General features: G+C 40.7%; 1 protein-coding gene across 2 annotated transcripts in view; it reads left to right on the top strand.

The window, feature by feature from the left end:
- Rasa2 (RAS p21 protein activator 2) overlaps positions 1–14,304 on the top strand; it is a 112,624-nt gene that overhangs the window by 72,505 nt on the left and 25,815 nt on the right. For both annotated transcript variants that reach the window (XM_028866033.2, XM_028866034.2), the window contains exons 15-16: positions 755–861; positions 6,138–6,221. In XM_028866033.2, the coding sequence (XP_028721866.1) occupies positions 755–861; positions 6,138–6,221 (191 nt within the window). The remainder of the gene's footprint in view (positions 1–754; positions 862–6,137; positions 6,222–14,304) is intronic.

Raw genomic sequence — 14,304 nt, 5'->3', positions numbered from 1 at the left:
CTACAAGTAGCCTGCAGTTCACCTGCAATTTTATGTGAAATATTGGTAGCTTTTTAAGTTGTTGGTGTTTCTTTTTGTGATAAATACCTGGGAGAAACAATATAAAAGATTGGTAATGGTTCATGGTTTCAGAGCTTCAGTCCAGCGTTGGCAGGATGCATGCCTTAGTCAGACCTGAGGCAGGGAACACTGTAATGGTGTCCTGCAGCAGAGGAGGCTCTCACCTCTTGCCAGTGAGGAGGGAGGGAGAGGGAGGAATGAGCTGGGGCCAAAACACATCCTTCAGAGACATACAGAGGTGGGTTACTGGTCTCCTAGGCATTTTGCATCCAGTAAACTAGATATTCAAAATTAACCATACATATGGCCTTTGATGTCATCAAGAGTTTTAGGGTGAATCTGAAACAAAATTGTAGAACTGAAAGCTACTTTTTGGTATTGAATGTTGCCACTGGGTAGGGCTAGATACTGCTTTTATTTTTGTTGTAATTTCAAGACTATATGAAGAAAAGGCTATTTTTTCAAATTAAAAATGTTTCTTTAAAAACATAGCAACTTTGCCTTTCATTTTATTTGTTATTTTAAGTTACAGCATTTTTTCTTTTAGTTTAGCCACAATCATTAGTACCATTTCACAAATTCAGTCTTGCCAAATGATTTTCCTCTTTCCTACATAGTTTACATATTTTTTTACTTTATCATCTCTGGTTTTCACTTCGTGTTTTGCATGACGTCTCCCGTTTTGTCCCTGCAGATAACCCTCATGTTCAGTACTCTGCAGTGACCAGCTTTGTGTTTCTCCGTTTCTTTGCTGTAGCGATACTGTCACCTCACACTTTTCATTTGCGACCTCATTATCCAGTAAGTGTTGGTGCCTCTCAAGCTTTGTTCCATTTTTATTTTAGTAAAGTGAAGACAAAATAAACCACTTATACTGCTGTGCTAAGATTTTTCACCAGTGATAAAATGCTGATGAGCAAGAGGGAGGTGTATCAGGGTTTCCCGCTGCTGTTCTGTACCTCTGATTTTCCATAATACAAGTGCTGTTGGTCCGTCCTTACAGGATGGTGGTAGTGGTTTCTAGTAGTGGTTTGGCTGGTTGTTAACAGACCCTTTCCTGGTTTATTATAACAGTTTATTTTTTATGTTTATATTTTGAGACAGAATCTTATTACATAATCCAGATTGACTTTCACTCGCAACAGTGTTCCTGTTAGCCTTCAGAGTATAAGCACACCTGTTATACCCAATTTACGACAGTTTAGTCATGGGGATATTTTTAAATCTCAGAAATTTGAAAAATGAAACTCATTTCCAAACTGTATAGGAACCTAACTTACTTGATACCTTCATATTTTTGCTTTCTGTTCACTTAAGTTATATCAAAATATAAGATTAAAATTCTTTAAAGCATGTAGTTTATTTCTGAAGTTCTACTCAGTTACCTAAATTTAAATCTTCTTTGCATATATACTTTTAATATTGTAAAGTTTCTTTTTTTAACTTATTTCTATATCCTTCTCCATACAGCATATCTTAATCACTCCTTAGCTTTTTTTATTCTAAATACTTTATACTCTTAATGCTTTTAGCTGCTAATTTGTATAACAGGTAATAAGAAACATTTAGTGATTACTTTGTACCAAGCTTTGTTTTAATCACTTTATATGTTTAACTCATTTAGGTCATCCTAGTCACTGTAGGAGTAAATTATTTTATTAACCCCATGTACAGGTAAGGAAATCACCATGCAATACTTCTAGGCTCACATAACTAAGGCAGTATGATTGGATCCTACCCAATTTGAACTGGATTTAAATGGAACTAGGTTTAGTCTCCACAGTCTGTAAGCAGACTGGTGTTGAGACACTTACACAGCCACTGTCACAGTGCTCAGTGCTGGAGATGCTGGAGCATCTTGACATTCCCTACCTTAATGTACTTATGGGCTATCAAGTACTGCATTGTAGGGAAGACATGTAGGCTTTGCAGCTGAACTGGATTCTAAATGCCCATGCCTCCCCTAGATAGCTTCACAGTGTTAGCTGAGTAGAGCCATGTAGCAATGGCAAAAAATAATATGTTCTGTGTAGCCCCTGTCCTTTTGTTCACGGGGCAATCTTTTCTGTGGCTGTGTTAACTAAAGCTTTAAAGATCTGAGGCAGTGGAAGCTTGCCAGCAATATAAATAGTACATAAACAGAACTCCCATTTCTAAACTTGTGTCTCTGCCTTGTTTTCAGACTTGGAATTCCTAGATCAAATGTTGAAATAAAATCCCTCTAACCACAAACACTTTAGGTCACTTTTCATGCAGTTTTATTATTCCAGTTTTTCCATCTTTTCTTTTGGTCCCTTTTTGTTGTGTGCCCCTACCCCCGCCACCCCAGTATCTCCAGCAGGTCTTAAACCATAGCCCTTCATTTCAAAGAAATTTTAAAGTAGTGGGAATAGAGAAAACACATAACATTATTTAGTATTGGTGATGTAGGGATGAGCACAGCTACTTCTGTTAGTCTAGAACTACTTGTATAAATTAAAGCTAACACTTGACTAGAACTAAATAAAAAGTATGAGTAGATGCTACTATACAAGCTGAGAATACAGAATGATCTCAGAGAACTGGGAGTGATGATAATATTGTCATGTATTGAAAGTTACAAAGTAATTCAGGATCAAACATTACTAAATCTTACATATAGAAATTTTTTGAATATTAAGAAACTAATTATAGAAGCTAGTTTTAGAGTAAACAATAGTAGATTAAAGACAAGGAGCTAAATAATCATAGCAAGGACACTAGATATGAGCTGTTCTTGCTGAAAGACAGATTCAAGGAAGTATGCGTGTGCACATATATGCATAAACAAATAACTATTTTTGAAAACGCTACTTTTAAAATATGGAGGAGCTGGAGAGATGACTCAGAAGTTAAGAAAGCATACTGCTCTTGCAGAGAACCCAAATTCAGTTCCCAGCACCCATACCAGGCATTTCACAGCCACCCATAACTCCAGCTCTAAGGCATCTAACCCCTGTTCTGAATTTGAGGCACCTGCACCCTGGTGTGCACATGCCCACACACATATACATATGCACATAAAAAATAAATTTTCTGTCTTAGGGTTTTTATTGCTGTGAAGAGACACCATGACCACAGCAACTCTTAAAAAGTAAAACATTTCATTGGAGTGGCTCACTTAGAGTTTTAGAGGTTCAGTCCATTATCATCATGATGGGGAGCATGGCAGTGTGCATGCAGATGTGGTGCTAGAGCTAAGAGTCCTACATCTTGACTCAGAGGCAACAGGAAGGCAACTGACATACTGAGGGAAGCTTGAGCAAGAGAGACCTCAAAGCCCTCCCCCACAGTGACAGACTTTCTCCAACAAGGCCACACCTCCTAATAGTGCCACTCCCTTTGGGGTCCATTTTCTTTCAAACCACCAGTCTTTAAACAATAAAATTTAAAAATATAAATAATGAGATGGACTAAGGGCTGAGACTGTAGTTCAGTGGTAAGGCATTTGCCAAGCATCTGTGAGACTCCATATTGAATTTCTAGTACTGGCAGAAGAATGGAACAAAGGAAACCTTCACTTGAATTGCCTTGGCAATTGTTTTGTTTTCTTTTTAAAATACAGATTTTAGGAACATTGACTTGGTAAACAGTGCTGAAGTTTCATAAAGGAAAAGCTGGACTATTTTCATTATGCATATCTCTCATTCTCTCTTTGATAATTCCTTTTAAGACCCTCCCAAGGCAGACCTCTTTAACCTGTTTGCTTTGTTTTCTGTCTCTCATATATATCTGCAATACCCTGTGCACTCTCTCTGTCATGGCATTTTAAATTCTGTTCTAGTAACATCTGTGTATAACCTCTGAACATAGACTGCCAGTGTCTCAGGGGCAAGGCGGGACCTTTTCCAAGCTCATGACAGTTTCTAGGACAGTCACATGCTCAGTGAGTGTTTAATTAATAAAGATGGTAGTTCAGAGAAGGAGCTCAAAGTTGAGTCTTTTTCTTAATGGGGAAACAGATTCATGATTTAAATATAGGGGAGAGGGTGAAGGCTTTGCTGCCTCCAGGTCAGACTCCCAGGGGATTCAGAAGAACATCTTTAGAAAAGGTAATGAACACAGAATAACTGCTCTTTTGAAAAATTACAGCAAACCTGTGACGTTATTTTTTTGTAGGCCAAAGACAGTCAGATGGTACCAGTTCCATAAGTCGACGTAAGAGGGGGGGAAAAGGAGAATGTATGCTAAGTTATTTTGAATTGAAAAGTTCAGCATTGAAGTTGAATTTAATAAATATTACATAGCGTTTGCTGAGTGACAGTACCAAGTTGTATACTGGATGCCAGGTGATGAAGGCCCTAGGTACAGTAGACGGTGAAGGAAAATTTTATTATAATCTCTGTGTAGATGGTACCAGGGAATCAAAGCAGCTGAATGACATGGTTGTACAACAGAAGCCATGGTTGTGTTGGTCTAAACAAGCTTGGAGTGGTCTGGAATTGAATAAAATGTGCATTGTTCCCTTTTGCTAGTTCAAGAAAAATAACCTAAACACTGAATTTAAAAATAAAAGCTAAATCTAAGCTGGGTGGTAGTGGTACATGCCTTTAATCCCAGCACTTAGAAGACAGGTGTAGTTGGATCTATGAGTTAGAGCCAGCGTGGTCTACTCAGAAAAATCCTGTCTCAAAAAACCAAACCAAACAAACAAAATTAAATAGAAAACTCTTGTGAATTTTAATTCAAATTTAATTTTACCAAAACTTTAAAGAATGTTACGTAGTAGGGACCTCTTAGAGATAGGATGGAATCTTGGATGCTCCATCTAAAATATTTTTGGATAACTATAATTTAAAACTTTTTCCAGATATATTATATTGATCATATACCAGATATTACTACTTCAGATTTCTTTATTTCTTGGTTGTTTCATCCCCACCACATTGATTGCCTATTTTCAATGTTGGGATACTAGAAACTAAAACAATATGTCTCCTTAACTAAATTTCCTAGATATGTCTTTTGATAATATAGTTTCCTGTGATAGGATAGGTAGATAGATTATATAAAAATGGAGATTGGTAAGAGTTTATCAGGCTGTACACAGGGAAGCAGGTCAAGTCACTAAATTAAATGTAAATTATCCCTCAGTTTAAAAGGGAAAGGTGGCAGGGCAGTGGTGGCACACACACCACTTTAATCCTAGCACTCGGGAGGCAGGCGGACCCCTGAGGCTAGCCTGGTCTACAGAACAAGTTCCGGGATAGCCAGGGCTACACAGAGAAACCCTGTCTTTAAAAAAAGAAAGAAGGAAGGAAAGATGAGAGACTCATGGGAGAACTCTGTTCCTGTCCATTTTATTTATAACTACTTCTGTCAGGTGGACAGACCTGACAGACAGCTTGTATAACAGACCCAAGTAGTTGCCTCTGGTAAGACCCTGTGTCAGTGAGGTGACTTCATTGCCTGCTCTGAGTTTGGATCTTCCCTCCACCCCCATGGTGGAGACAGCTGATTGCAGAAGCCACTTGTGTTCTCCAATCTGCTTAGAAGTAGACTGAGCACAGAAAGTTGGAAACACCCATTTTAAGTTACATGGTAGAAAAAATAGATAGCTCTGATCTTATAGACAACACAAAACCATTAGATACAACTGACTAAATTATGTCTTTCAAAGGGAACAAGTCAGGTCATTAAATCTTTAATATGTCTTTTTTTTTTTTTTTAATGGTTCTGAGGATGGAATCTTAGGGCCTCTACTACCGAGCTGTACCCTCAGGCCTCGTTTTACTTTTTATTTTGAGACAAGGCAATCACATTAAGTTGCCTAGACTGGACTTCAGTTCACTTTGTAACTTAAACAGGCCTGGAGCTTGCAGTCTTCCTGTCTGAGCCTCCCAAGTAGTTGGGATCACAGACCTACACCACCAGCTTCTTTAGTTTCTTAACCCATAAGTTATCCTAGGTTTAGCTACAGTTTAACTATCTTAGTTTGAATGAACATTTTTTAGCCACTGTTTTACAGCCATATAGTCCATTCACTTCATTTTGCTTTTTATATAAATTCTACTTCTTGAAAAATTAACAAGAATTTTGTTCATTTTTACATTTTGTAGGATACACAGACAATTAGGACATTAACTCTTATCTCAAAAACAATACAGACTTTGGGAAACTGGGAAAGTCTATCCAGAAGAAAGGTGAGTCTATAATTTTTTTCTTCTTTTCATACTTAATAAATTTTATTATACTAAGGTGCCTTCTTCACTTACCTCCTTCCATATTACAAATAAAGCTGAAGAGAATACTTATTCAGTTGCAGTTGTTAGTAGATACTCTATTTAGTCACCTATTGAAGGAGACGGTGGTACTTAACCTGATATCCCAAAGTAAGGAGAGCAGTTAGGAAGAAAAGACACAGGCACAGTTGAGTTATCTGATGGTCTGTGCCATAGTCACCTAACAGCTTTGAAAGAAGTCTCTAGCTGCAAGCTGAATAACTCATGGAAATATGTGACTAGCTTGATCTTTAGCTTCAAAATATAATCCTGTCATTTCTTAGTGCTCTACTTCAGGGCTTCATAAACTCCACTCATGAAGCCTTTTCACCCAAGAGGTGTTTATGCAACCTTATGTATACAGATATATAGAATCAGTACAACAAATCAAACATTTACTGATAAAAACTTAGTTTAGCAATTTGAAATGCCCAGCACCCAGTGCTGAGGAGAATTTTCCTGTCATTTGCTTCTGTAGCTGCTATCCTGAGTTTTTACTTAGTTTGAGATCCAGGAAGAAAAAAGCATAAGAGTAACTACCATATTCACAGCTGTGTCACAGGCTTTGAGAGACATTCATTGCTCCTCAGTCCTCTCTCATCAAGAGTGTTCAGCAAAGAGGAAAGAAGAGCCGTGTTCTGATTGATAGAGTAACTATGGTCACTGGCTGACCAAAAGAATAGGCTTTGCTGGCACTCCGCCGCAGGCCCAGCATGAGATGCCTTTGGTTATGTGCAGCTGGAAACAACAAAATTGAACCAAGCCTGGACATGTTCAGGGAGGGACTGAGCAGGATGCACCACGTGCTTCGTGGGGAAGCTAAAGACTGACCGCTAGTGCCTGCTAGCCATGACCCTGGAACAGTCTGGGTTCCTTGTCTTACTGGTGTGTGTGAGACAGAGGTTGTCCCTTGGTGGAAAGTATTCTGGAAGTGCTCTGGACCAAGATCATGGATGTGAATGTGAAGGTTCTAGCCCTCCTGCTGCCCACATGGAGGAAAGTTAAGGAAGCTCCACGGTCTGGTCTCCTATAGTTGCTTATGTGCCAATACCAAATCTGAGTCTACAATACAGGTGAGACAGCACTGTGGGACCTCTGTAAATCCTTAGTTGCAGCGCTGGCTCTGGAGGCATCCAGGGGAACTACTGTGAGTAATTAAGGCTGATTAGCCAAAAGGAGGAAACACTGCCACACTTGCTATCTGACATGAATGAAACCTGTGATCTCAGAGGTTTGGGGAACCTGAGGAATGTGTAGGGATTGTCCCTGTGCTCTCTGGGAGTGGGCGATATCAGCCATGGAACAATGTAGTGGCCAGCCTCTTCCCTACTCTGGGAAGAGAAGAGAGCAGAGTCAAGGTCCTTGGTGAGAACAGGGGAGTTGGTAGGGAATAAGGAGGCTGGAAGCCTTATGGATCTTGCACAGCTTGCTCCTGGAAACCTAACTGGGATATGAAGAAATGGCAGGTGCACATACAGAAAGGCTGAGATTGGGCGAGCTGTGTTTGATCTGATGGAGGGCACCTACTCACTAACCAGTAAACTAAATCTAACCTTCACTATGTAAAGCAGGGAAGGGGAGGGGTTAGCTAGTCTCCATGTGAGGTCTCTGTAGGGGAGCTGTCTCAGGCAGTAAACTTCTGGAGGAGGAAGTTATATTTGGTAGTTTCTGGTTTTAGATAAAGGTCAATTACTCCTAAACACTAATACTTGGATCAAAAGAAGGTTTTACCATTTTCAGTGGTCTGGTCTGAGGCACTAGGGTCTTTGACATGGCTGTGCCCTTGTCAGTAATACACATTCACACAACTTCGTCTACTCCTCACAGTACAGTATGTTTTAAGTTCTAGGTTATGTAGGGAAACTTGCTGAAGAAAGATGTATACCATCTTTCATCTGTGATAAACATGTTTGGACACTTCTAATCTGGGCCCATTCCTGTTTACTAGTGACATGGGAGCAGCCCCTGTGACCTAGAGGCCTCACCCTTACATATTGCCTTCCCGTATTGCTGTCCCTCATCTCTAAAGGTTTTTTTTATCTTTCCCTACCTGCTTTCTTCCTTTCCTATGGAACTGGAAATTGCAGGGCTGGGCTGTAGCTCATTGATAGAACCCTTAACTCTTATAAATCAGACCCTGGGTTCAGTCCCCACTACTACTGGAAGTGTTTTGCCAAGAATTGCCACAAACATCACACCAAGCAACAGACCTTACAGAAGAGAGAGAAAGAGAGCAGGCTGTGATAGTGCAGGCTGGGGGAAGGGCGTGGTTATGAAGCATGGGCATAGTGGTGATGTGGAAATGTGTCACATTGGCTTTTAGTAATGATGTGCCACATTGGCCTTCAGTGATGACATGGTGTTGGCACTGAGTCATTGAAGACAGGGAGGAACTTGGTTCTGGAATGTGGGCGGTTCCTGAAATTCCTCCCTTTTGTTTATTATAAAAGACAAGGACATAGGGAGGGGTGCCTGGTGAGGTAAAAGTGAAGACACCAAACTCTTTAGACTGCTTCCTCTTGTCTGGGGGCATTGACATCTTTGGGGGCCCAAGAAAGCTGGAATGCTGGCCAAAGCCGGGAAGAACAAGTTGTTAACATGCTGTCCAGGCTCTACGGGGCCGTCTGGGCTGGGGAAGTGCGGGCTGCATTGGAGCAGTTTGTAGTCTTTAAACGGATTGGAAGTTTGCTGGGACACGTGCACACGTGCACAATTAGGGACTGAAGGTAATATTAAGGAGTTGAGAGGGAATTTTTTTTTCTTTTCTTTTTTTTTTTTTTTTTTCTTTTTTTTGCTTACAAACTATATGGCCATGGCAGGCTTCTTGCTAACTGTTCTTATATCTTAAATTAACCCATTTCCATAAATCTATACCTTGCCACGTGGCTGGTGACTTACCGGTGTCTTTACATGCTGCTGGTCATGGCGGCAGCTGGCAGTGTCTCTCCACCTCAGCCTTCCATTTCTCAGAATTCTCCTCTCTCCTTGTCCCACCTACTTCCTGCCTGGCCACTGGCCAATCAGTGTTTTATTTATTGACCAGTCAGAGCAATTTGACATACAGACCATCCGACAGCACTTCCCCTTTTCTTTTTTTAAAAAGGAAGGTTTTAACTTTTACACATCTCCAAAGCCAGCTTGGTATATTTGGGAATTTGGGCGTAGCTTCTCTTACTACTTCCTGCTGGAGGGGGGCGCTGTATCTTATGGGGACACAAAGAAAATTTTAGGATCATGGAGTAGTCCGTGAGACTGTATCGTCTGAGCCAGTTGCCTTGAAATGATTCTGGATGTTGGATCATCTGGGCCATGGTGTCATCGGAGACCTTTCAGTTGGTCTTGGCTGGTCAAACCTGATGTATCTTAATCTGGAACAAATCCATAGCCTCTGGCTTTCTGTAGAAACAAAAGCAGAGCCTCTTTTCCAAAGCAACATATCCTTATAGCCAAATTTTGAAGTCAAGGTACCTTTAAAATATACACTTTGGCATAACTCAACAGCTTTTGCAATCAAATGTTTTTCTTCAGTTACGAATATCAAAGAGAACATAATCCAGATTCTCTGTGTGGTAGCCATCTTTGTGTGGCTTATGTTTTATATTACCTTGAGCCTATTGCTTTAAACTGCAGCCTTTTAAGCCTGAAATGGTGCTGTGGCTGCTGACTCCGCCCACTTCAGCTTCCCAACATGGCAGTGGTATGTTTTCTGCCAACTTTGGGAGCCATCAATTCTCAGAAATAGTGGGTCTCTATGCTTCTTATCAAAGCACCGTGTAGCCCAGAAACCTCTTTTTGTTTTGTACTAGCAAAGGCTAAATCCACCACACAGCTTACTTAATGTGCCACTTGCAGAGGCCTCATTCCCGCCATACTGCAGGTCAAGCGCACATGCCAGGAACCCGCCAGTAACTCAAACCGGCAGCTGCTGCTCATTTGAGAGAGACAATTAGGAAGCTGTTTTTAGTTCCATTTTAGAATCTTTTCTCAGGTTTTAGGTGGAAACTCCTGCCAACTCGTTGGGCGCCATTTGTAGCTAGAGTTTTCCTGCCTTGCCCTCAGTCAGGACAAATCTTTGTCACCCTCCAGTCCCACAGCCGCTCAGACCCAACCAAGTAAACACAGAAATTTATATTGCTTACAAACTGTATGGCCGTGGCAGGCTTCTTGCTAACTGTTCTTATATCTTAAATTAACCCATTTCCATAAATCTATACCTTGCCACGTGGCTGGTGGCTTACCGGTGTCTTCACATGCTGCTGGTCATGGCGGCAGCTGGCAGTGTCTCTCCGCCTCAGCCTTCCATTTCTCCGGGAATTTTTTTCTTAGGTTTACATTTGAAACTTTTAGTCCCATGGTCCTGATAGTTGAGGGAGAGGAGTTCCAAGACCAAGGAAAGTGGAGGAGATCCCACCCTCAAGAATAAGCAAGTGGGGAAATGGGCAGTTTTGATTGGCAATACTTATCTGGAGTCCATTTGGCCTTGAGAGGTGGATTCAAGTCAATTCCCTGAAACTTACAAGAACTTTTTTTAAGTTCACAAAAAGAGATGTTAGATATGTTAGCATTACCATTCTTTATAATCTGTACTGAAATACACATTGTAGGAGCACCTTTGTGTCATAGTAGAATCTTGGGGACCCAAAAATGATTCTGGGTTAAAAGCATTAACAGTGTTTCCAGAGGGCTGGATATGTAGATTGGATAGAGATGTTAATGTTAGGGTCCCAGAGAAGTACCACAAAAGACCACCATCCATATATAGTCATCAAGAGTGTTTTTATTCCAGCATGCTGGGGCCTGCCATCTCACACAAAGGCAAACGTCGAAGACCCCGAGAGGGATATGTGGGCTCCTTTTAAGCATAGCCAAGGGAAGGTCCTAGAGCAGTTAAGTCATTTTAGATATGATTAGCTTAAGCAAGTGACAGTCATATTAGTACATTTTAATTGGCTAGGGTTAGTCAGGGGCTGATTTAGGCTATAGCTTTTCCATTTGGGGGCAGGCTTGGACAAGTGCCAGGCTTTGCCCTTGAGCTGCTTATGGAGGCTGGCTAGCCTAGTATGCACTGACTGTAGGGGCTGGCTCAGTGGTCCAGGCTTGATGCGTCCTATCTCCTTGTCCCTGTGGTCAGGAGCACCAGTGATTAATTGTCCTTTTTTTGTGGCTCTCTCAGAAACTGTTTGCTCTGTCTCAGGAAGCTGAAATTGAAGCCTGATCTCTAAGAGAAAATTGAACAGCCTGTTAGGGCGTCTGTTCAGTTCTCTCAGTTTTTAGCACGCTGAGCACTTGTAAGTCTATACTTAGAAAACAACCAAAACAAATTTAAAATCTTCAGCTTGTGACTATGATAATAGTTGTCAGTGCTTACCAGAGTTAGATTAATAGCTTATCAGAACTCCATTGGTTAATGTTAAACTCTGAATTTTTGAAGTCTTAATATAACAATAGCATAGAGAGGGAAAGAAATCTGAAAGTTTTTATTTTCACATATAGAAATCTGAAACATTTTTCATTTTTACATATACCTTAAGTCACTTTCTACACCTTTATAAATTGAATTTACACACCTTAAAACACTTTTAGACCTTTATAACTTGCATTTACATATCTTAAAACACTTTTTTAGACCCTTACAACTTACTTTAGCTTCCATATCTTCTTATATAAACTCTACACTTTTTTTCTATCCAGTCATTTACCATGAGACATAGGTGGTTGATTACTGAGAACAGAACAGTCATAGTAAAGCAAGTTCCTTTAAATGAAGGAATAGTAAAAAGTTATATTGAAATCTGTTTTGTGAGCTTGTCTCTTTTCAGAGTCTGGTAGCAAGGTAAACTGTGTCTAGACCTAATAGTAGCTCTAGGAAAGTGAGGCCTGAGGCCTGATTTTCACATATAAAGAGAACTGAGAAGGCAGCTGAAGCCTTGGTTGCTGCTGCTAAACTGACAAACACCATCAGGTTTGAGAAGGATAAATTTCACCAGATTAAGCAGGAAGTACAAGCAGTTCCCAAAGTTATTAAACATGACAGAGACTTGCTGGCTACCTGGACAATCACCCTAGGTTCCTCCGTGGTAATCTTGATTCCGCTGCGGGCAGAGGTCCCAGGGTAGTGTCAGTCTTAGGCTTCCAGGCCCAGAAGATCTAGCAGACTTTCCTATGGAGGAGGAATTTGGGCGACTGGCCTAGCTTGTCTAGGCAAGCAGGACAGTCAACTCTCCAGCATCCATTGTTGGACACAGGGGTCTGGCAGCGGGAATGGTGAAGGGTAGTTTTTCACCCTGTGGCCAGCTTTGCCACTTTTTGGTTTTTCGAGACAGGGTTTCTCTGTGTAGCTTTGTGCCTTTCCTGGAACTCACTTGGTAGCCCAGGCTGGCCTCGGACTCACAGAGATCCGCCTGGCTCTTGAGTGCTGGGATTAAAGGCGTGTGCCGCCACCGCCCGGCCAGTTTTGCCACATTGAAAGCAAGCTCCAGGTGGAGTTCTTCTGTGCTCTATCATCTTCTTTGGAGGAGATCTTAGGGCTGCTGCCAGGGCACTTCTCTATATGACTGGAAGCTTTTTACTATTTTTCCTGCTCCTCCCTTCCATTAAACACCTTAAATGCCATATTCAACAGATCTCTGAAAAGTTTTGAGGGCCATTGTCTATTAAGTGTATCTAGACTAAACAAATGTTGCTTGTTTTTAGTTAACTTGTTTTAGGTTTAACTTTGAAAACATATATAGGAGACTTAATAAAGTTTATTCCTGTAGTTAATTACATTAGTACTTAGCATGACTATAGTTTTGACACATTAAAGTATTTGGTCATTTATAAGGTGACTGAATATGAACTTGAATGTCTTAATTATCTGTAACAGTTTACAATAAATAAGTCAGTAGCTTTTATAAGATTAAGATTTTTACAGTCTTTTTTTTTTTTTTGGTTTTTCGAGACAGGGTTTATCTGTGTAGCTTTGCGCCTTTCCTGGAGCTCACTTGGTAGCCCAGGCTGGCCTCGAACTCACAGAGATCCGCCTGGCTCTGCCTCCAGAGTGCTGGGATTAAAGGCGTGTGCCACCAACGCCCGGCTTGATTTTTACAGTCTTATCCCTGTTAAGTTTGAGCCTTAAAATTTGAGTTGAAATTTTAATTGAAGATCCTTTATCATCAAAACAAACCATAAATGCAGTAAACTTTGCTTTTATAGTGCACCATTATAGAGTAGTACAGACACTTGTATGACTCAGTTTATCCAAATAGCTAAAGTTTAACAAAGTGAGCAAAGACAAAGAAGCTAGACAAATACTACTATGAACTGAGTACACTGTTCAGTTGGAACCTCCAACTTGCTCCTGCATAGTCTGAGAAGCCCCATCTCTCTTTTCTCTTCCCTCCCTCCTCCCCCTTCCAGTCCCCCCCTCTTTCTCTCTCTCTCTTTCTCTTCTCCCAGCCCCACCCCACCCTCTCAGAGAATCACCAACACAGAAAAGGCACCAAAACGCCCAGTTCCAAATTCTTAGTGGCTGTTCCAGCTCCTCCCTTGAAGTTGTTAGCAGCTCAAGTCCCCACCTAAAGCATTCCGTTTTTGACCATACTTGGGCACAAATCCAGCTTGTGGCAGACACGTCATCACCCCTCTCCTACAGGCTATATGACCTCCCTGTTTTAGTTCAGGTAACTTCTCTGGCCTCGATCTCTGGAGCTGGAGGACTCCCCAGGGAGCTGTTTTGCTCAGATAAAACTGTTCTTTACTTTATCAGTTTGGCTTGATCTGACTTACAGTGTCAGCAGAGAAACCTGTTATCCAGGTATAGAAGATCTATTACCATAAGAATGTATAAATCTTATTAGGCAAATTTACCTTATTTATCAAACATGTTATTTATCTAAATTTTCTAGAAGCTTAGTGTTGAACAGTTAGCAAAGACACAAGTAATTAGAATACATCTTAAATCAGCTTTTGCTAATCTGAGTAGACCTTTAGAACTTTAAAATTTTATTACAGTATGCAGTGTAGT

The sequence above is a fragment of the Peromyscus leucopus genome, chromosome 7 (assembly GCF_004664715.2).
Source record: "Peromyscus leucopus breed LL Stock chromosome 7, UCI_PerLeu_2.1, whole genome shotgun sequence".
Classification (NCBI taxonomy): Eukaryota; Metazoa; Chordata; class Mammalia; order Rodentia; family Cricetidae; genus Peromyscus; species Peromyscus leucopus.
The sequence above is the reverse complement of the archived record's forward strand: the minus strand, read 5'-3'. Positions and strand labels throughout refer to the sequence as shown.